Source organism: Trichosurus vulpecula, chromosome 4 (assembly GCF_011100635.1).
Source record: "Trichosurus vulpecula isolate mTriVul1 chromosome 4, mTriVul1.pri, whole genome shotgun sequence".
Lineage (NCBI taxonomy): Eukaryota > Metazoa > Chordata > Mammalia > Diprotodontia > Phalangeridae > Trichosurus > Trichosurus vulpecula.
In genome coordinates this window covers 371,133,884-371,156,868 of record NC_050576.1, presented here as the reverse complement: position 1 = coordinate 371,156,868, position 22,985 = coordinate 371,133,884, and the positions used below count along the sequence as shown (strand labels likewise).

Below are 22,985 nucleotides of genomic sequence, written 5' to 3'. Positions count from 1 at the left end.
AGGTCAGCCTAATTAGTTTTTTTTTTTAGTTACCTTAGTAACTAAAAGTGACTACAGTTACTTTACCAAGTTATTATAGCACATAATAGAATATATGTAAAGGGCCTGGTAACTGTAAAGTATTACCCAAATACAAAATGTCATTAATGATGTGTCTAACGTATGATGTTTTATTTTACAGGCAGCTATGTGCTATGTCCACGTAACAGCCTTGGTGGCTGAATATCTTACAAGGAAAGGTAAGAAGCGATTGCCAATGTTTTGTGAAGCTAACTTTGTCTAGATTTATGAGGTGCGTTTAGTGGACTGCTGTGCTGGAAACATTTTCTTCTTCTGGTACGTAGACAGCTTACGAGAATGTTAAGTATAAAGCTGTGTGGACACCATTCTGGGACCCTCCAAAGCAAACCTTTTGAAACAAAAGAGGAAGCAAAGGTTTTTAAAAGAAAAAATAGACCTAAAAATGACTCTTTAAAGACAGTACCAGCAGAAAGATGTAGATTGTCAGACACCCTTGTTTGAGGAAGGAGTCTCAGGCTGAGTACCAACATTGGAAGACTTTTTTCCTTCCTAAAGCTTTATACTGCAGTTTTTGCTGAAGGTTTCTAACAACAGTTGTAATGCTTGTTGCTAAGTACACTTAGTAAACCTAGGGCCAAAAGGACTTGATCTTTCTCAAAGTAGTCCACTCTCATAGGACCAACTCCTTTTCCTTTTGAAGGCTTAGATCATAATTCAAGGTCTTCAGGAATATGATGTCATGGTCAGCTCCAAGCACTCTATTGGGCATATAGTTCATTTTTGAGAACCTGGCAAATTTTCTAGATATATGGCCTTCATCCCAATCGAAAAGAAATGTGGGTCTTGGGGACAAAAGGAAGAGATTGAAGGGGTAGAGGTCAGGATGAAAATGCTCATTTTATCAGTCTGTTCATGTTCATTTTCTAATCTAGGGGCATGAGTTTAATTCAACAAATGTTTTTTTTAAGTACCTGTGTTTTGGGTGCTGGATTGGGGGGATAGAATAATGAAAAATAACTCATGTTTAAATAGGAATTAAGGCAGGGGTGAGGAACCTGCCGCCTCGAGGCTGCAGTTGGATTCAGTCAAAGGGCCACACTTGAGGACCTAGAAATTAAGACCTAGACCTAGGAATTAAGGTTTGAGTTAGCCTCAAAGCCAGGAAGTCTTGTGGGTTCATGCATTGCCTCTGATACATACCGACTTTGTGACCCTGGGCAAGTCACTTAACTTCCAAAATCTCTAAGTGGGTCTCTAATACCAAAAGTTTCAGAAAAGGGCTGACTTGCATTTACAGAGGGAGTTTTTCCATGTAGGAGAGCTCTATAGCTCCCTATATCCCTAGGGACAGCTAGGTGGTACAGTGGATAGAGCACTGGGCCAGGAGTTAGGAAGGGCTGACTTCAAATCCAGCCTTAACTGTGTGACCCTAGGTAAGTCCCTTAACCTCTGTCTGCCTCAGTCTCCCAAAATGTAAAATGGGGATAATAAGAACACCTACCTTCCAGGGTTATTGTAAGAATCAAATGAGATAGGATTTGTAAAGTGTTTTGCACAGTGCCTGGCACCTAGTAGGCACTAGATAAATGTTAGCTATTATTATTATTATTATTATTGTAGTTGCTGTTATATTTTTTCCTGTCCCCTCCTCACAGAAACTCAGAAAGGCAGGCTAGTGTAAGTTGTTTTATCCCATTTTGCAGGTGAGGAAGTTGAGGTTCATAGCGGTTAAGCGACTTGCCCAGTGTCACGTAACTAGAAACTGGCACAGCAGGAATCGCAACCGAGTTCCTGTTGTCCTCCCTTACATCACAGCTGCCTCTCCACAAAACACTTTAAAGTTAGAAGGATTTCTGTTGACCCCACTACCTGCGTGGCTCCAGTAAAGTCATGTAATGTCTCCATGCTTGAGTTCTCTCATCTATAGAATGGACACAGTGTTACTTATGCAGAGGGGAAGCGCTTTGTAAGCTTTGAATGTGAGCTGCTGTTCTGTTACAAGCTAACTGGGCATTTGACAAACTCACCTAGACTAATTCCTTTTCTTATTTGTCAGTCTTTTTCCTTTCCAAGATGATCACAGTATCTGCTAGCAACCTTTGCTTCTGGAGAAGAAGCTGGTTTTAAGGTCATTCTTCAGTACAGGAAAATACCCTGGAGAGCATCAGCATTAAGCCAGAAGGAAAAGGGAGGGTCATTCCAGATGTGGTATTGAACCTAGGGTTGAATGCAAAGAATAAAGGGGATGCATTTTGGCATGCAAGGCTGTCCACTGCCATCCAAAGAGGATGGCAAAAGAAAAAAAAATTTCAAAGAAGGTAGCATGTCCTATTAGTACTATTAGGATTCTCTGTTAAGACCATCAATCAGGTAATCTATTTCCTCGTATTTAGAAGCAGACATAACATCCCGACGGGAGCTATCCTACCTCCCCTACAGCCACAGCACCTTCCAGAGGAGCAGCCGGGGAGGTGAGCCTGGGAGTGGCCTCTCCTCTAGCAGCCAGGATTGCCACTACTTGCTACCATCCATTGGTGTTGGGTTTTTCTTGGTCAGATGCCTTGAACAGATGCCTTTCATTTTCCTCCCCTCTGTCCCTCCCTTTCTTGCACTCTCTTATGGTTGACAAGAGAGAGCTCATCTATATAAAACTCCTTAACATCTCGATTTAACCCTGCTAATGCCAAATTATATTTTGTCAACTGACTTTGTAGCTTAGCCTGAGGTTTTTAAAGGTCATATTTTGTTTGCCCCTGCCAAACTCATGTTTTGGCTTCTCTGTTCACAATTTTCATTCATAAACCCTGTTACAGAAGTAATAGAATAAACAAACAACTTAATTAGTGACATCATCATATTAATCCATTAATGTCAAGGGCCCATTTCCCTTACATATGGTGGAAAGTATCTGATTGTGAAATAGAAAGCAGTCTTTTCTATGTGTATGAACACATGTCATTCTATGGGTTAAAGAACTAAACCACGTAATAGCTATTACTCAGCTGACATTTCAAGTGGTTGCCCAACTAAGGCAAGATATTGTTCCACCACCACCACCATCACCATCACCATCATCAACATCATTGAAATAGTTGGAAGTACTTTAAGGAAGTTGATCCCAGCTGTTTCTTCTAGCTCTAACTTTAACCTAGGTTTTTTTTTTAAGTTGTTCAGTTTTTTCCCCTAGAATATGGGTGTATCTGAATTTCCAAAGCACCAGTGCCATTCCTTATCCTGTATCCATCTTGGGTGAGGTAAAAGACCTCATCATGTTCTAGAGGCAACTAATGGGAAAACCAGCTAATCCAGTCTCCAAGTTTCCCCATGTAAATGACACTATAGAAATGTTTTCATTTAATATCCCCATCTCATTTTAGAGAGGGAAGGCGACATGTAAATTATGATTTGTTGTTCTACTCCCAGTCACGCTTGGTGAAGCAAATTATATTTTGTTATATTATTGAGGCTTGAGGGAAGTGGGATTCTTTGACTTGCCTGTTTTCCTCTTTTGATGGTCTTGGTTTGCTCATTTATCTTGGTATCTAGGCGGTGATTATTCTGACAAATCTGTTCTGATTTAATTTAACATAATTTTACTGTGAATGCTATTTCCTGCAACTCAGGAATTATGTATTTACTGTGAATTTGATTGATAGCCCATAATCATGATATGGAGAGCCTTTAGATATTATAGGCTAACATTAAACAGTGTTTTAAAATACATGAACTTGTTAAAAGGAGAACTGATTGGGAAATTTGAAGATTAAAGTTAAAGAAAAATATGAAAGGAGGGGGTGTCTAAAAGAAAGGACTAACGCTCAGGAGAAGTAAACAGCAGCATTGACTTCACTCCTGTGAGTGTGTCCTTAAGGCTTGGCCTGTTTCAAGATTTGGCCACATCCCTTTGAAAATGGAAACACCTCCCCTGCCCTCAGCAGGAAGGAACCTTGAGTTAATTGAGTTCACCTACTTTCAGGCAATTAACCCTTCAAATCTTTTTCTCTCAAATTTCCTAGGCATGTTTAGGCAAGGATGCACAGCCTTCAGGGTAATTACCCCCAATATAGATGAAGAGGCCTCAATGATGGAAGACGTTGGGATGCAGGATGTCCATTTTAATGAGGTGAGTACTTTTATTTCCCATTGGGTGGCTCCATTACTTGAGCAAATCACGATTGGCCTTTTCCTGCTATTTGCTTCCCAACAGGCTTCCAGACCCACCACCTTTTTTCATGCTTTTCTTTCCTCTGCAGCTGCAGCCACTCTCAGATCTTATTAAGATCATTCTGTCCAAGCCACAAAGGCTGTAATTCTTCCTTGCTAGGAAGCGCGCTCTCAGCTCTGGGGAGGGGTGTTGGGGAAGCTGCACGTGTAAGCGTTCCATGAGAGAGCAACAAAAGCTGGCTGTAAAGAGCTTCACAGTAACCCTCCATTGCTCTGGAACTAGGAATTAAAACGCTTTAGCTTTAGAAATCATTGCTCATATTTAATCTTCTTTAAAATTCAGCCTTAGACACACTACATGGAACTCAAAGCAGTTAGATACTGCTTGGCTCCCACTTTAGGGCAATTGCCTAGACATCTTTTCCATTTTCTTATGTTTGATTGATTTTTTTTTTTGGAGGGGAAAAGGCAAGGCAGTTGGGGTTAAGTGACTTGCACAAGGTCACACAGCTAGTGAAAGTGTGTCAAATGTCTAAGATCTCAGGTCCTCCTGCCTCCAGGGTCTGTGCCCGACTCACTGCACCACCTAGCTGCCCCTTGATAGATCTTTAATAAGATGCTCTTGTATTTAGAGCTGGAAGGAACTTGGCTGTCATGTAAGCTAATCCTCTAATTTTATAGAAGCAGGCCCAGAGAAATTAAGTCACTCCAGGTCACATGGCAGGGTAGAGATTTGAACCCAGGAACCCCTTTCTCTAAGGGCAGCGAGGTGGTACAGTGGATAGAGTGCCAAGCCTGGAATCAGGAAGACTCTCTCTGAGTTCAAATATGGCCTCAAATACTTACTAGCTGTGTGACTCTGGGCAAGGAGTTCAATTCTATTTGCCTCAGTTTCCTCATCTGTAAAATGAGCTGGAGAAGGAAATGAGTGGCAAATCGAGTATCTTTGCCAAGAAAACCCCAAATGGGGAGATGACAAATCAGACACAACTGAAATGACTGAACAACAACACCCCTGACTCTAAATACAATACTCTCTCTGCTACACCTCATTTAAAGTGTATACACTTTAAAGAATTTGGATAACTTTAAATAAAAATGACCCAACTCGGGAAATAGCAGCTAGTGAGAAATGATTAAGCATATCTGTTTCCAAAACAAACTCCCCCAATTACCCGTGGCACAGAATAGCCTTCTAAATGAACAAACTGGTTACAAAGCATGAGGATTGTTTCAGCTAACAAAAACGTTTTCCAAAGACTGCTGGGAACATTCTATTTTCAAAAAATAATGAAGATCTGGTTCATGCTTGTGAAAACTTTGGTTATAACTTTCTTATTGGAATGTCCAGTCTTGAAATATTTCTTTTACTTGGTAGCTTGAAAATAGTCACTACTGTAGCTAAGCCTACAGCTCCCTGGGCTCAAGGAGTTGAGTTTTGGTTGGACTCAGAAGTTCAGTTTTTGCCTAGACTTCTTCCTTGAAAAATATTGGGCTATAGCATCCCCTTAGTATTAAAAAAAAAACAAATTTGGAATTGTGACCCAATCCATCTGACTCCGTTGCAGTTTTCTTTCCATTACAACACACCGATTGTTTGATCTGAAGATCTGGTTTTGAGTCTTAGCCATGAAACTTGCTAGCTTTGTGACTATGGATGGGTCACTTCATTTCTCTCTGAGTCTCCTTTTCCTTATTTATAAAATGCAGATAATAGTACGTGACCTCACTGCCTTGTGGGGTTGTTGTGAGGAAAGCACTTAGTAACACTTAAAATAATACAAATAAAAAAGCAGAACTGGATGGTGGGGTACCAGATGCTGACCAAATCAGCCTATCAAGCCAGTCCCCGCTTTGTACTTGGGGAATACCAAGGCAGGATGCAAGTCGATCAAGATGTAAACGTATCTTTGTAACCTTGTTCAATCGTCTCGGTTGCGTCTGAGCCTTCCTGACCCCATTTTGGGGTTTTCTTGGCAAATATGGTGGAGCAGTTTGCCATTTCCTTCTCCAACTCATTTGACAGATAAGGAAACTGAGGCAAACAGGGTCACCCAGCTAGTAAGTGTCTGAGGCCAGATTTGAACTTAGGTTCCAGATCCAGTACTATATCCATGTCACCACCTAGCTGCCCATCTTAAACTTGGTGATCAGCAGTAAGATAAGAAATGTAGGAGCCAAAAAGTGAAACTCTGATTATGTTCATCTGGTTGACATAGTAAAATGGAATCATTCCTGCAGCCTTATGAATTGGTAAGCACAAAAGTAAAGAGATTATTGTGAACTTCTTGAGGAAAGCCATTGTCTTTTACCTATCTTTCTGTCCCTAGTACTTAGTACAGTACCTAGCACGCAGTGGGTGCTTTAATAAAATCCTCTTTGACTAACTGAGATCAATTTGAAGTAGCAAAGTGAATAAAAATCTTGAGCTATTATAAATAAACTGAGGATCCAAGATATTTTTAATATCTAATTATCCAGCAGACAAGTTTGCCTGTTTTGTTTTTAAAGCATAAAATTAATCTTTAACAACGTCCAGAGTGCATGTAATTCTGAAGGGATTAGGATGTAACATATAAAGGATTTAGCAAAAGATAAAAGCATCAAAAGTGAAACTTCAAGAACTTTGGAGACTTCGGCATACATGCAGGAGGAGGGAGAGAAGCCACATGCCTCGCGTTTTACAGTACTTTTATCTGACTGTCAGGATTTTTCAGGAAACAGTGACTTCCATTATGAAAGGTGATTATCTCTGCCAGATGTTTCTTTATTATGGAAAAGCTGAAGTGAAAAGATGCACATGATTTGCTGGAAATAATTGCTAGTATAATTTTTACTGCCAGATGCAATTAAGCACATAAATTGGTCCCCTCAAGAGGTTCCAAAGGAACCATCTCAAAAATAGACTCGTCTCTGATAGATAGCAAGTCTCAACTGGATTTATAGAGATAGTGAACTTCTTTGCTCATGACTCTGGACTAAAGGAGATGACCCTCCTCTTCTCTTGGACTAGCAAAAGGGATGCTCCTTTCATTGCTTTGAAAAGGAAATAATGACTTCTTTCCCTAGACAGGGCACAGAAAAACCATGACTGTTCCTAGGTCACCTAGAAGATGGACTTGAGTTCAAATGTGACTTTACACACTTACTTTGTATGACCTTGGGCAAGTCACTTAACTTCTGTTTGTCTCAGTTTCCTTGACTGTAAAAGGGGCATAATAAGGTTGTTGGGGAGATCAAATGAGGTATTTGTAAAGCTCTTAGCACAGTGCCTAGCACATAGTAGATGCTATATAGATGCTAGCTATGGTTAGAGTTATTATTACTATTATTCCAATAGTTCTATAAAGGCTGACCTCTAGTGGGATATAGTCATTATCATGGGGTGCTTAACTGGTTGATTTGTAATGTCTAAAATCCTTCCTCCAAAAAAATCATTCCCTTCATCTCAGTTTGTTCATGAGGTCATAGTCGTCTTTGATAAGTGTTTGCAAAGTATACCTTTTGGTCTGTCTTGCACATACATAGCCAGCTCTCCACAGATATTTTTGGAGTGAACTTCTGTGCATGAATTCCTGACTCTGTCTTCAGGAACCTACTTCTGACAGAGAACAGCTTATAGGCAATTGGATATAAGTTGTCGTGTTACAAAATCATTATGACACATACTGTCCGATTCAGTTCACCTTCTTAGGGATGTCCTTTATGCCAGGCACTAGACACACAGAGACAAAAAACAAAAACAAAAATCTCTGCCCTCAAGGAACTTATGTTCTAGAGGTACTTTACAAAATAGGTTAATCATGAATCGTCCCTCGCCTCTAAGAAGGGAGGACGCAAGACAATCAGGGTTAAGCAGCTTACCCAAGGTCGCACAGCTAGTAAGTGTCAAGTGTCTGAGGCCAGTTTTGAACTCAGGTCCTCCTGACTCCAGGGCCAGTGTTCATTGTGCCACCTCGCTTCCCCTTACATTGACTTTATAAAAAGGACAACATAAGACTGAAGAGCTAGAGGTAGAAAGAAACTTTAGAGGTCATCCTAGTCCTACCCTCCGCCCCATCATTTTACAGATGAGGAATCTGTGGAAGGGAAATGACTTACCCAATGTCACTCACATAGTAAGGTACAGAGCTGGGATTTGAACCCATGTTTTCTGATCCCAAATCCAGTGCTTTCTGCCCTATGCCACAATCTCACTTCAGAACGCTGACTGCATGCTATAAGAAGGGGCTCTTTTTTTTTTTTAACCTTGATACCCTATTTGGAAACTCCCTCCGCTGATGCATATCAGCAACTGTCTGTAACTTACAGTTTTTTTTAAAAATAATAAGTTAATTTATTTTTAGTTTGCAACATTACTTCCATAAGTTTTAAATTTTCTCCCCCTTTTCCTTCCGCTCCCCAAGATGGCGTGCAATCCGATATGGGCTCTTCATATGCATTCCTATTAAACATATTTTTACATTAGTCATGTTGTATGGAAGAGTTAGAACAAATAGGCGGAACCATAAGAGAAAAAAAAAACAAAAAAAGAAAATAGTCTGCTTTGATCTGCATGCAGACTCTATATTTCTTTCTCTGGATGTGGATGGCATTTTCCATCACGAGTCTTTTAGAATTGTTTTAGGTCCTTGCATTGCTGAGAAGAGCTAAGTTTGTCAAAGTCAGTCATCACACACTGTGGTCTGTAACTTATAGTCTTAACAGAGTTGCCTGGTGTTTTTAGAGGTTAAATTTCTTGCAGGTGGTCACCCAGCTAGTATATGTCCAAGGCCTCATGGAGGACCTGAGCCAGGGACTCTGACAGTGATAACACAATGATAACAGCATTTATACCGTTCTTTAGGTTTGCAAAGTGTCAGTCTTATTCTAGTCTCACAGTAACCCTATGAAGTAGGTTAATATTCTCTCTGTTTTATAGATGAAGAAACAGAATCTCAGGGAGATCAAATGTGTTATCTGTGGTCACTCAGCTAGTATGTGCTGGAGACAGATAAAAATCTGGTGAAATCTGATGAAAAAAATCCGATAAAAGTTCCAACAGGTTGTGTTTGTCCTTCGTTCTCAAAGAGGACCATGGCATCAGGGAAATGATGACACGACTTGCAGTTGACTTTAGTTTGAGTGAGGAAGGGCTGTGCAAGGTCACCAACCTCACTTACTCCTCCAGAGCCATCTGGGTCTAGTGGCCTGCTATTCATCAGGACTGGAGATGATGCAAGATGCAATGGGGGACCCTGGCCCTTTTAGGCTAAGGTCTTTTCATGATCTCACTTAGAATGAGGTAATACCCATTCAGTGAGTCTTTAAGAAGTGAGTCAAGGGATGGCCCCTTTAATTAGGAAAAAAATCAAGCTGTGAGGGGAAGACCCTCAGGAGTGCTGTTGCAAAGAGAAACAGTTACCATTGACATTCACTCTAAGCCAGGAGGGCCCAAAATACAGGCATTAAGTGGAGCTTGGGCAGGGACCTATTGTGGTCCAATCTATGAGCTGGGACACATGGCATGGTAGTTGGGGTACCAGACTGCGAATCAGGCAGACTTGGGTTCAAATCCTGCCTTGGATGCTTACTGTCTGTATGACCCCGGACAAGTCACTTTAGCTCTCTATGTGCCTCAGTTATCTCATCTGTAAAATGAAAGGGTTGGATTTGATGGATTTTAGGGTCCCTTCTAGCTCTAAATCTATGATCCTATTAAATCCACGTCATGAAGAGACATCATAGAGCTACCACTTTGATGAAATTTATGTTATATATGAAATGTATATATGTTATATATATATATAACATACATATAATATAAAATCATATTATACCATATTATAGTATATATATATATATATATATGTGTGTGTGTGTGTGTGTGTGTGTGTAGCTAGTGTTATCTTATACCACCACATTGTAAGCGCCTTGAATATAGAAGTAATGACTTGTTTTAACATCCATATGAATTCTGTCCTAGAGCAAGCAGCAGCAAGTGCAAAATAATTAGTGATTTTTTAAAAACAGTCATTTCACTTAGGAATATATTTCCATTGACACAAGAATGCCTTGACTATGTGGTTGTTTTCCAAACCAAACTATAAACTCCAATAGGAGACAGACATATCTTCTCCTAAATTATAATGCCTTGGTCCCTCTTTGCACACTAATGCCATTGAGGCTGAGAATATTCAATAAATATATTAGCAGATCTGTGGAGTCATACAATAGGCATTATGTTTGGAGTTAAAGCATCCAAGTTGAAGATTCCACTCTGTTACTTATTAGCTGTATAAACTTGGACGGATCACTTGACCAGGGCTCACTTAGCTTGCTACATGGTAGACACTTAAAAATGCTAATTGACTGACAGACCAAATGCTTGTTGACCAAACACTGCACAGAGCCTCCATTCCCTCATCTATAAACCTCAGCTAATTCATCTATAAAATGGAGATAAAGATGCTTGCAACTGTCCACTGATCAGGATTGTTGAAGGTTCTTTCTCAACTATAAATGATTTATGTAAAGGGAAGTTGTTATTGCTAAAAATAATGCCATTAAATTAGGGTTCAATCAATTTTAATTCAGTAGGTACTTAGTAAACATCTGTTGTCAGCAGAGCAAGTGCCGGGTCAGATACAAACCTTTGAAAATACATGGGTCCTGTCTTCATGGATCTTACTCTTTCATAAGAGAATATACACATATGTAAATAAATGTAATATACAACAGCGCTGTCAAACTCAAATAGAAAGGGATCCCAGGCAGCTTCATATTGACTTAGAAAGCCACAGATTGACAATTATCTATGTTGTATTTTTATTTATTGTGTTATATATTTCTCAATTCCATTTTAATCTGGTTCAGGCCACACTTGGGAGTTTTGTGGGCTAGATGCACTCAAGTTTGACACCTCTGGTCTAGAATACTACACCAACGCATAAGACAAGCACAAGCCCAGTGTAATTGGGGTTGGCGGGAAAGTTGTTGTACCTGTTAGAGGATAAAAAAAAAGAAATGCAATAATTTACTGCTTGACAGCTCTTATAAATTCAACATGGATATGGAATTTTAGTTCTGAAAGGGACTTTAGAGATCACTTAGACAAATCTTTTATAGTTGTAAACTGAAGGCTTTCTCTAAGTGTCACAAGTGACTTAGCTAGTGGAAAGAGCCCTGAATTTGGAGTCAAAAGACCTGAGTTTGAATTCTGGATCTGCTATTTACTATCAGTGTGATACAGGGCAAGTCACTTATCTCCCAAGAGCCATGGTTTCTTCATCTGTAAGATGAAGGTATTCGATTAGATCACTTCAAAGTCCCCTTCTTATCCTTGTTCCTATGATCCACTTACCTAATTAGTGGTAAAGCCAAGATCAGAACCCAGGTCTTCTATTTCTAATCCCATACTTTTTCCTTTGTAATTTCACAATCTCCCAAGGGAAGAGACCTCCCCAGACAGGTAGCATCCTTTTATTTTGTTTGTTTTCCCTTTAAATATTTTATTTCTCCCCTCCCCCCCCATTACAGTAGCATACTTTTGAGATGGTAAGGTTGAAGGAGTAGATGGGAGACCAAGTTTCAACAGATTCCTTGAAATAGGAATCATGCCTCATTTCTTTGTGTCCCCACCCCTAGTACAGGGCCCTCTGCACAGGGTAGGCATTCATTCAGTAAGGAAATATTTATTGAATAAGTGTTCAAATCCAGGCTTGCTTTAAACACTCGGAAGGACAGCCATTCCAGGTCATCAGTAATTGAATAAATGTAGAGTCACTTTTAGATTGTCATATACCGCTGACCATGAGCATTTGGAATGACGTGTGTGTTGTGAAGCAACCTTATTTACTGCAGCTTAATTTAGTTTCAGTTCAGATTGGTTCAGAAATGGCATGGAGTCTCAAGTTTGAGTATATAGTACTAATATTTATTAATAAAATAATAATAATAAAGGTCTCAATCAGTAAGTGAACAGTACTATAGGTCTCAATCTGTAAGTGAACAATAATTATGTCACAATCAATAAATCTTAATAGTTATGTCACAGTCAGTAGATCTCAAGTTATGTCACAATCAGTGAATCTCAACAGTTATGCCACAATCAGCAAATCTCAATAGTTATGCCACAATCAGTAAGTCTCAATAGTTATCCAATATGAACACAATTAATCAACACTCATGAGGGAATTATCTGCACCTGGATCATGCAGCTGGAGAGTCCTAAGTAAGCCTTCAGAGAACTGATGGCAAGGTCCCCGACTGCACGTCCATACCACGGAGGGGGAGCTCCCAAAGATGGCTCAAGACCACCTGCCTTTAGTAGTTCCTTCTAATCAAGAAGACATCTTGCCAATTAATTACATGCGTGATTGATGGGAAAGGAGCTGTTCTCAAAACATCCTGGAGAACATTTCTGTTTGGGAATGTCTGATTCCAGGAGGGATGGCCAGTCCTCCCCAGTAGCAGACATCATAAACAGTTCTTCAACATCTCACTAGGAGGAAGAGTAGTTAAGAGTCAGATTGCAGGCATACTGAGCGAGGTCAGAATGTCCTAAATGAATTTATGCATCATAGTATGACATTAACCATCTTGGACAGTCACATACATGGGCCAGTGGGATTCTGTTCATAAGTAAGGACTGTAATGTATCGCCCAACTTAGCTCCAAGCATAATTCCCCATCCCAAGGCATTTATCAGCCAGCCAAGGAATGGGTCAGCCACTTATTAAAGCTTTAGCAAATTATATTGTTGACATTTTTATAGCATTTAAGGTTTACAAAGTATTTTATATATACTATCTTAGTTAACTCTCCGAGAATCCCTGTCTAGGGCACCCATTTCACAGATGAGGTTAAAAGTAGTGAGGTGACTTGCCTATAGTCATATAGTGTCTAAATCAGAATTCAAGCCCAAGTCTTCCTGATTCCAAGGCCAGTGCTCTCTATACTCTCTTTATTGTCTCTCAAGGCCAATTGCCTTCTATATTATGTTGCTAAAATATATATCAAATATGTGAAAAGATGCTCCATATTAACAGTGGTTGATTTCTTGTTTCATTCCTGTGCTTTTCTTTGAACTTCATTCAGCTTTTTTGATAGTCAGGTGGGAGCAAGGCATATTTGGTCATGGTGGATCCTTCGCTTATAAAGATTTCATAAAGCAGAACCTATAAGAAAATATGCTGAACGTAAATATGCACACTAATGCATCTTTTTTAAAGAACTCTGTTGGTTGCTATGTATATATGCCTTCTTTGCCCTCATTAGTTAATTGGTATTATAATAAAAACCATTAGACATCTGGTTCTCCTTTTATAAGCATTGATCCCAGAGTTCAGTCAGGCACATAGCAATTTTATGATTTGTATGCCTAAAGGAGGTCACAAAAGTAGAGACTGTCTTGCCCTGGCAGTGTTTTTTATAAAACCAATGTTTTTAGAAAAGATTAAAAATTCACAACAGAGTATTTCCTGCCACTTGAAAAGAACTTACTTCAAATCACAGGATAAGAATATTTAAGTCTGGAAAACAAATATGTGAAAAGCAATAATTCTTTTTAAAATCTCAAGATGAAAGACAAATGCTTGTTGAAGTAAGGCAAAAATATCCTAGTATAGACGGGAAACCCAGAACAGAACTGTTATTGTTTTAACTAGATATGGTAGTAGCCTATTACTGGTTGTAGCTCCTAGTTTCTCCTCAGTAATCTAATGGGGAAAGAAAGCTTGAAGCATGGATAAATAATAAATGTGTGAAGAGGATCTGAAGTTCTTAGTGGACTACAAACTCAATAAAAGTCAATCAGTCAATAAACTTTTATTAAGCATACATGAGGTATTGTGCTAATCATTGGAGACGCAAAGAAAGGCAGAAGTCCGTGCTTTCAGGCAGCTCACAGTCCGGTGGGGGATACGAGTTAACAATTACGTGTGAACTGGATTTCTGTGGAATACATACACACACACACATACACACACACACGTTATTAGGGTTAGAGTTTAGGCTTGTGTGTGTGCATAATATATTATATATATATGTGTGTGTGTGTATATACAGATACATATATACACATATATATATATGTACATATACACATTCATGTAGTGTAAAATGGAGCTAACAGAAAGAAGGCACTAGAATTGTGGCAGACTGAGAAAGACTTCTTGTAGAAGGTGGGATTTGAAGGAAGCCAGGAGATGGAGATGAAGAAGAGAATTTCAACCACAGCAACAGCTAGTAAAAATGCCCAAAGTTGAGAGATGGAGTATGTTGTGTGAGGAATAGCAAAAAGGACACTGTCACTGGATTACAGAATATGGGAGTGGGGGTGGGGGGTGTGAGTTGTCAATCAGCCAAAAAGATGGCATGAGGAAGCCAAAAGAGTAATCTGATCTTGAGAATTGTTCAGTTGTCTCCTACTCTTTGTGACCCCATTTGGGGTTACCTTGGCAAACACACCGGAGTGGTTTATTTTCCATTCCTTTCTCCGACTCATTTTACAGATGAGGAACTGAGGCCAACAGGGTCACACAGCTGGTAAGTAGCTGAGACTAGATTTGAACTCAGGTCTTCCTGACTCTAGGGCTGGTGTTGTATCCGCTGTGCCACCTAGCTGCCCGAGGAGTGATATACCTTCCAGGAATACAGAGGTGATAATCCCACTGTGCCTTGCCTTTGTCAATTCTTTCCTGGAATATTTTGTTCAGTTTTGGGCACCATGGTTTAAGAGAGACATTGATTAGCTGGAGAGAGTCCAGAGGAAGGCTGCCAGGATGCTGAAGGACCTTGAGTTCATGACAGAGGAGGAGCGATTGAAGGAATGGAGCACATTTAGCTTGGAGAGAAGTATTTGCGAGGGCTGGGGGGGGTGGGGGGGGTGGGGAGAGACCATGACAGCTGTGTTCAAGTAGAAGAACAGTCATATATAGGAGTGAATATACTTGTTCTGAGAATCAAATGAGATATTTGTAAAACTCTTAGCACAGTGCCTGGCACACAGCAGCAGTCTAATAAATGCTTATTCCCTTCCTTCTCTCACCTGTTTGGCCTCATAGGACAGGACCTAGTGGATAGTAGTTATAAGAAGGCTCATTTCTGTCATTTTATTAATTTCTGAAAACCCCTGTCTCTCTCCACCAATTCAGATTTTCAAGCAGCTAATTTATTATTTGAAGTCTTAATGATAGCTAACATGTATGTAGTACTTTAAGGTCAGCAAAACATTGTACAGATATCTTATTTTGTCCTCACAACAACCCGGGGAGGGAGATGCTATTATCATCCCTGCTTTACAGAAGTGAAAACTGTAGTTGAGGGGGGAATAAGTAACTTGCCCAGGGCTAGGAAGTATCTGAGGCTAGACTTGAACTGGGGTCTTCCCTAACTCCAGATCAGTACTCTGTCCACCTAGTGGCCTCTTAATGAATTACTTAAGGCATTGAGAAGTTACATGACTTACCTAGGGTCACACATCTAGTGGCCTCTTAATGATTACTTAAGGCACTGAGAAGTTAAATGACTAACCAGGGTCACACATCTAGCATGTAAAAGAAGCAAGCTTAAAACCCAAGTCTTCATGACTTCAAGGCCTTCCCCTTATGCACTTAAGCTGGCTCTGAACCTGTGGACTTCTACCTACTTATTATTGATGGGTCATTCTTCCTGTTTTCTCCCACTGCTGCCTCATTATAAAGTTATCCTGAACACGCATTAAGGATGTAACTCTCCACATGATTACACTCCCATTTGAGCTTCACATAAACTCAATTTTCTTTTTTTGAAGGCAGTAAATATCCTACCAGATTTATTCATTGTAGATGGAGTAGAGGAAAGGAAGCATCTACCAATAACTGAAATGCTTTGCAAACCTTGGAAAAGTAGATGGATGGATAGAGAAAGCATTTATTAAACAGTCACGGTGTGCCAGGCATTGTGCTAAGTACTGGGGACACAGATACCAGCAAGCAAGGATAGCCCCTGCCCTCAGAGGGCTTCTATTCTAATGGGGGAAGACAACCCATAAAGGGAAGCCAGAAGGGGAGGTGGGATGGCATTTTGTGGAGCTGGTCTGAAGTGGCAGGGAGGCCCGAGTCCCTCCAAGATAAAGGTTCACTTATCAGAGCCAAGGTGACCCAGGAGCAGAGTACAGGTTACTGGTAGGGAAGGAAGGAGAGGTGATGTTCCAAGCAAGCCAGGAAGTGGTGGTGGATGCCTGGGCCCCAGCAAGAGGTGATTTAAGTAGTCTTTGTGGAAAATATAAATGACAAGTTTGTTTCCTTCACTAGATACCCATGGTCATCACACCATAGCCAATTCTGAGCTTTGTTACTTAACTAATTCTTATGTTGTTTGCAAAGCACCTGATGGCACTTAAAAAATGTCCCCTGAAAGAAGATAGTGGCCTAACTTTAAACCAAGAAGGAAACTTTAATGTACTACTGTTAAGTTAACATTACTGTACTGTCCAACTTATACTTCTCTATAAATTATTTCACTGATAATTGCCTTTTCTTTCCATTGTGTTTTCTTCTGCAATCAGGACGTGTTAATGGAATTGCTAGAACAGTGTGCAGATGGGCTCTGGAAGGCCGAACGCTACGAGCTGATTGCTGACATCTATAAACTCATAATTCCCATTTATGAGAAACGCAGAGATTTTGAGGTATCTTATTTTGGGTTTTCTACTTTTCATGACATTTGTCAGACAAACTTCCTTTTCTTGTTTCTACATAATTTTGAAGTTTTCTGAGAAATAAAGTCACTTTATGATTTTCCTTTCTTTTTCTAAAAAGTAAAAAAAAAAAATGGAAATGAGGTTGTTGCGCTGTCTAAAATTTTGAATATATGGGGTGCTTAAACAGATGAAAATAAATTAGTCTGCTGAAATTGGGAACCATGTAGTCAACTCTCAATTATCCACACCACTGGAGGAGAGCAGCAGTGTGGAAAATCCAAAATGGCAGTTAATTTAAATATAAATTTATTTTACTTTAGAAGATGGTTTTGCTCTTATATTTGAATACAGGTGTTTTGGATTTTTGAGATTCATAACAAGATAATGAAATTACACTGTGAAGATCCGCAGGGTTCTAGAAGAGTTAGAACAGGGTTTAGGCAGCACCTTTGTATAGCACATGGGACAAAGAGAGTGCCCAGATTTTTCAATGGAGGCTTAATTGCTACCTCTATGTCCTTCTCTTCTGCCATTTGCCAAAATTAATACCTCTGCCTTCACTGCTGACAATAGTCAGCATGTAAATAAACACCCACCACATTTGTTAGGGAAGTGGCATCTGTACCATTCTGAACACCCTCCTTGTATCAGTGGAGCCCTCCACACTATAGGCCTCTGGACGAAGGTCATCCACTTGGCACTGAACGTATTGATAGGTTGCCAGATGTCTGACCAAGAAATTTACCAAGCTTTCCCATCTGGCTTTGTTCACAACTCTCCTGGCTCCCTACTCCATGCTGAAAATGGCTTTATTTCAATTATGAACATATCCTAAATAGGACATTATGTCTCCTACCTTCTGTTGAGGGAAATAAATATCTCACCTTCAAAGGTTTTCTGCAGGCAACTCTGGGTAGGAGAGAGTGCTAGGTCAACAAGTCAAGGAGAGTTCCTGTGTACAGACAGCACAGAACTGTATTGTTTATTCCACTTTAATATTTTGAGAAATTTAAAGCAATTTTTATATAATTTGAATATTCAGCCACTTAGTAATCCAGAATTGACTATATCTTAGTTTTGTCGTTGTTGGGTTGTTTCAATTGGGTCTGACTCTTCTTGACCCCATTTGGGGTTTTCTTGGCAAAGATACAGGAATGGTTTGCCATTTCCTTCTCCAGCTCATTTTATGGATGAAGAAACTGAGGGAAGCAGGGTTAAGTGACTTGCCCAGGGTCACACAGCTAGTAAGTGTCTGAGGCCAGATTTGAACTCAGGAAGATGAATCTTCCTGACTTCAGGCCCAACACTCTATCCACTGTGCCACCTAGCTGCTGTATCTTATAGACAAGCTAATCCTTTGTACAGGAATTGGATGTTAGTATTCAAAACATCACTTTTGAATTTCCCAAAAAAGTTGAGTTGATAAAGCTAACATTTTATCTACTTACGTTTAAAAGTCATTTTTTTTTCAATTAGTGGTCATTTTTTTTTTTTATAATCTGCTGCAAATCTTATGAGAAAAGGAGACTGGTTTTCTGTTTGAAAGGTATCCAGCTGTCAATGTTTTAGCTTAATTTGATTTTCTTTTGTGGAATTCTACTTTTAAAAACAGCTTTGCTGGGAAGATCCCTGAGTTTGCTTTTAAAAATTGAAGTAACTCATTTATTCTCAAATCATCTTGTCACTTTGGTTTATTTGGTTTTTTGAAAGAAAAATTTGAAAATAACTTTTTAAGAGAAGAGGGCTAAAAGGAAAGCTTTTTTTCTGTTTTTTATATTTAACATTGTGTGGGAACTTGAATCCACTGTTTACAAGTTTAAAAGAAACCATTCTCTTCCATATTTCTAGAGACTAGCCCATCTATATGACACTCTCCATCGAGCATACAGCAAAGTCACAGAAGTTATGCATACAGGCAAGAGACTTCTAGGGACTTATTTCAGAGTGGCATTCTTTGGACAGGTGAGCATAACCTCCCCTTTCTAAAAATGATATGAAGTACTGAAAAGATGTTTACACAATTATATTTTGCACCTTTTTCTGTTTCATGCATTATAAATTTTATATATGATGCAGTTTTCTTTGATCTGTTAAATTTAATGTTTGGTATAATTCTGATCTTCCTCAGTAAACTTTCTGCTTTTTTCTTCCTGTCTTTTCTTTTATTACTTTCTTAAGGCAGCGGTAAGTTCTTCCTACGTAAGACATTCCTAAGAATGTTTATTGAGCGGCATCTCTGGTGCTTCTGTGTGGTTTGCCAGTTGCCTTTTAAAACCTGTATGTATATCTAGTCATCATAGCTCCAAACAATAACATTTGATTCCATTTACAGAAATAAATCACCTGTCTCCTATACATCTGTATTGCATGTTTTAAACCAAAAATTAAGAATTTCTGGCTGCCCTTGTGTACGTGGCATCTTCACCTTTTTGTAATATAATATCTCCACAGTAGATTGACCATTATAATATTTCAGAGAGCCCACAAGGAAGGGTTCTTTCTCATTTAACTTGAGTTTTAACCTACAAGTATCTAACATTATTACACTGTGTAAACTGTCATCCGTGTATTTAGGAAGTGTGCATTCCTATGAGCATTATATAACCTTCAATTTATTCTGTTGTCTTTCACAACTTTATAGCAATACCAGTTTACAGACACTGAGACAGATGTGGAGGTAATTACAGTAAATGCTTATGAAGCAAGTGCTGTAGTCAAATGACTGCATTTCAACCCCTAGTTTGATGTGGATATTTTTGTTCAGTCTAGCCTGCCTTGTTTTGTTTTGTTTTGAATGTGTTCTATGTTCTTTCTGTTGTTTTGTCTGTTTTATCTTTAGACAGGGGATTTTTTTAACTCATTATTTCAAATATTAACTGATATTTGGCTTTTTAAAATTTCATCCTCTTTCACTTCTCATGCCACATTGTTGAATTCATCTGAGATTGAATCTAAAACAGACGTTAGCTGGAGATAATACGGCTGTATCTTGCTGTTGCACTGACAAACAAGTACTTTTGAAATTAATTAAATATAATAGAATTGGCATAATGTTTCCTTTATAATATATTTGCCCTTCTCCAGATCTGTTTTTTTTTAAATTATGCTATAAAATCTAGTGTAAATAGGGACAAAAAATGGGATATTTTTGCAGGTCATATGGGAAACTGCCTTTAGCAAACAATGGCACCATTTTTGGATGAAGGCCAGTCTTGGGAATGTGAAACAGGGATGAACCTAGTCTCTCCAGCTGAATGAGAAAACAAAGTCTTGATTCCCAGACCTTTAATTACACTCAAGCACGTGATGACAGCATCCTCAAATATGTTTGCAATTTTGTGTTCTTTCTTCATTTTTTGCACCCTTCCTCTACCCAGACTTTTCTGTTATTCACATTTTTTTTCTTCCCTTCAGGAAGCATATTTACATAAGGTTTTATTTTTTTTTGAGTTGTTGATTTTTGTTTTGAATCCTAACAAGAAATGTTGAAAGTACTATTTGTAAAACATAAAAAAATCCCAAAACCACTGTCTGGGTTATTATAGGCCTGAGCTATTGAAGTGCTAGAAACAGTCCTAATTTAACTTTTTTCCCACAGGGATTCTTCGAAGATGAGGATGGAAAGGAGTACATTTACAAAGAACCTAAACTAACGCCTTTGTCAGAGATCTCTCAGAGACTACTAAAGCTTTACTCAGACAAATTTGGTTCTGAAAATGTCAAAATGATCCAAGATTCTGGCAAGGTATGAGTACAGGTGGATGATTTTGATAGCACTGTTGATTTTGCTTCATTTTTGCTTAAAACCAAACTGGTATCTCATGAGGCTTCAACATCTCTAGCCTATAGTTTAGAAAATGCCTATTTTCTGTCTGTATTTTTCATTTCTATTTCTGGAGACTAGCTTCTCTTATTCTCTTCTCAAGACACAATGTTTACCCTGAACATTCAGTGCATAAAACCACGTCTCCTACTAGACATATTTGTATTGTCTAAAACTCACCTGGGAAAAGACAAAACTCGTATTCTTTTTTTATATATAAATTTATTTACCTTCTACTCTTTTCACTCAAAAATCTTGCTATTCAATTTGATGAATATTTGTTAACTACTTTCTATGTATTAGACATGCCCACGGCCATCAACAACTGCCTTCTTCTTTGTGGAACATCATGCTTGTCACAAATAATTTGGAGTTACTCTAGACGTCTTCTTAATCTTTCAGTCCCTCCTTCCTGGCAAGTTCATTGCCAACCTATTCAAAATTATGCCAAGAAAAAGATAATGCCACAGATCTTGGGAGTAATATTCCCAGCACCAAAGCTAGTATATTGATCTCAGTTAATGGATTACCCAGGCCATTGTAACCTTGTTTTTCAAGGTTCTCCCACATTTTTCTACTTCCTTTTTCAATCCAACCCCTAAAGGAGAGGGGCCAAACCTGTCTCTTCACCCAAGCAACTCTTTTCCAATCCTTCCATTATCATACCCTACCTAAACAGGTCATTCAATGAGTTGGTCTAATGTATATACATGAATTGGAAAAGAAATGGGGAAATTGGTGTGGAAAGAAAATGCTTCTTTTTCAAATCTGAGTAAGGAAATTTTACAATGAACAAAATTATTTATAATTTTTCTCTTATAACACAAAAAATTTTGCAGCTTACCCAGCAAAAACTTGAGGTACATCCTTTAGGAACCCATGACAGTTATAACCATGGGATCTGAAGAGATCTCCAACTAAGAGCATGGCAAAGGAGAAACATAAGACCCATCACTGTGCCTTGGGGTGTACACACAGAGTTGTGAGGCAGGGCATGGATGATGATTCAGCAGAGGAGACCAAGAAGGAATGGTCAGGCAGGTAGGAGAAGAACCAAGACAGTGACGAAAGAATCATCCTGAGGGGGGTCAGCAATGTCTCCTGTTTCAGAAGGGCCAAGAAAGAAGAGGACCGAGAAGGGACAATTAGATCCAGCAGTTAAGAGGTCACTGCCACCTTTGGTAGGGCACCATTTCCAGATGGAGCAATTGGATTTGAAGGTGTTTTGCAAGGGGTTGAGGAGAATAAGTAGAGTTTAATAAATGAATAAATGAGTTTAGTGTTAAATGTTAAATGAGTTTAGAGTTAAATAAAATGAGGAGAATAAATGTGTTTAGTGGTGAGAAATTGGAGAGTTATGGGTTAATTGCTTGACAGGGTGATAGGATCCAGTGAGAATTTTTTAAGAATGGGAGAGACTTGTAATGCTTGTAAACTATAAGAAGCGCAAGTACATCAGAGACTGAAGCAAAGGAGTAGAGAATGGGCAATGATGTCCGCAAGTCGGAGGATGTAGAATACAGTGTTCCTAGTGGGCAGTTCCTGTTTTCTCAGTATGATATGAGGAAAGGTCCTCTGCTAAAGAGGGAAAATGCGTGAGCATATTAAATACTAATCTAATTTTTAAAAGTCATACAACACACTGAATGGCAATGATTTGGGCTTTTTAAAGTAATTGGATTATTTTAATTCCCTGGTTTTATGTAATATCTTTCTTCCTTAAAAGTCCAAAGCATGATTGTCTTTTAAAATTTTCTTTTAATCTCCACATTGTATCTGTGAATAGGGGAAGTATTCATTAATGGCCTCAAGTCCGTTAAACCTGTGCCTTTCTCATTCACTATTCTGTTTTTTCTTGTAATATTACAGTTACTGACATTTTCTGCCTGTCTCCCCAACCTCCCCCTCCAATCTCTTACCCAGACATATTCTCTTTTCTCTTGGCCTAGAAGGTAAATATGCCTTAAATACAATGAACACTTATCAAAAATGATTCAGAAACACTTAATGAGACATCCTATGCTTTCTCTTAAAATTACCCAGCTTTAATTTCTTATGAGCTTTTAGGTTTAGCATATGTGTGTATATATGTATTTATGTGTGTATGTGTGTATATACACATATACATATGTGTGTGTGCATATATACATATATGTATATACATATGTATCTTCTAAATAAATCTTTCATAGAAATATGCTAATTTCTCAAGTTTAATGACTAAATTACATGATAATGAGAAACAGGACCATTGCAGCTCAGTATTTCCTCTTTTTTATAATTGGGTGGTTATATAATGGAGAAGCTATGACT

At 38.8% G+C, this 22,985-nt stretch overlaps 1 protein-coding gene across 8 annotated transcripts in view; it reads left to right on the top strand.

Moving 5' to 3' along the window:
- The window catches only part of DOCK9 (dedicator of cytokinesis 9), a 226,764-nt gene that overhangs the window by 186,426 nt on the left and 17,353 nt on the right, over window positions 1-22,985 (top strand). For 4 of the 8 annotated variants that reach the window (XM_036756919.1, XM_036756916.1, XM_036756918.1 and 1 more), the window contains 5 exons: window positions 182-239; window positions 4,038-4,144; window positions 16,715-16,837; window positions 18,698-18,811; window positions 20,448-20,594. In XM_036756919.1, the coding sequence (XP_036612814.1) occupies window positions 182-239; window positions 4,038-4,144; window positions 16,715-16,837; window positions 18,698-18,811; window positions 20,448-20,594 (549 nt within the window). Of the gene's footprint in view, window positions 1-181; window positions 240-2,414; window positions 2,493-4,037; window positions 4,145-16,714; window positions 16,838-18,697; window positions 18,812-19,027; window positions 19,034-19,490; window positions 19,527-20,447; window positions 20,595-22,985 lie in introns of all 8 variants that reach the window. The other 4 variants (XM_036756917.1, XM_036756913.1, XM_036756912.1 and 1 more) reach the window with 2 other exon arrangements.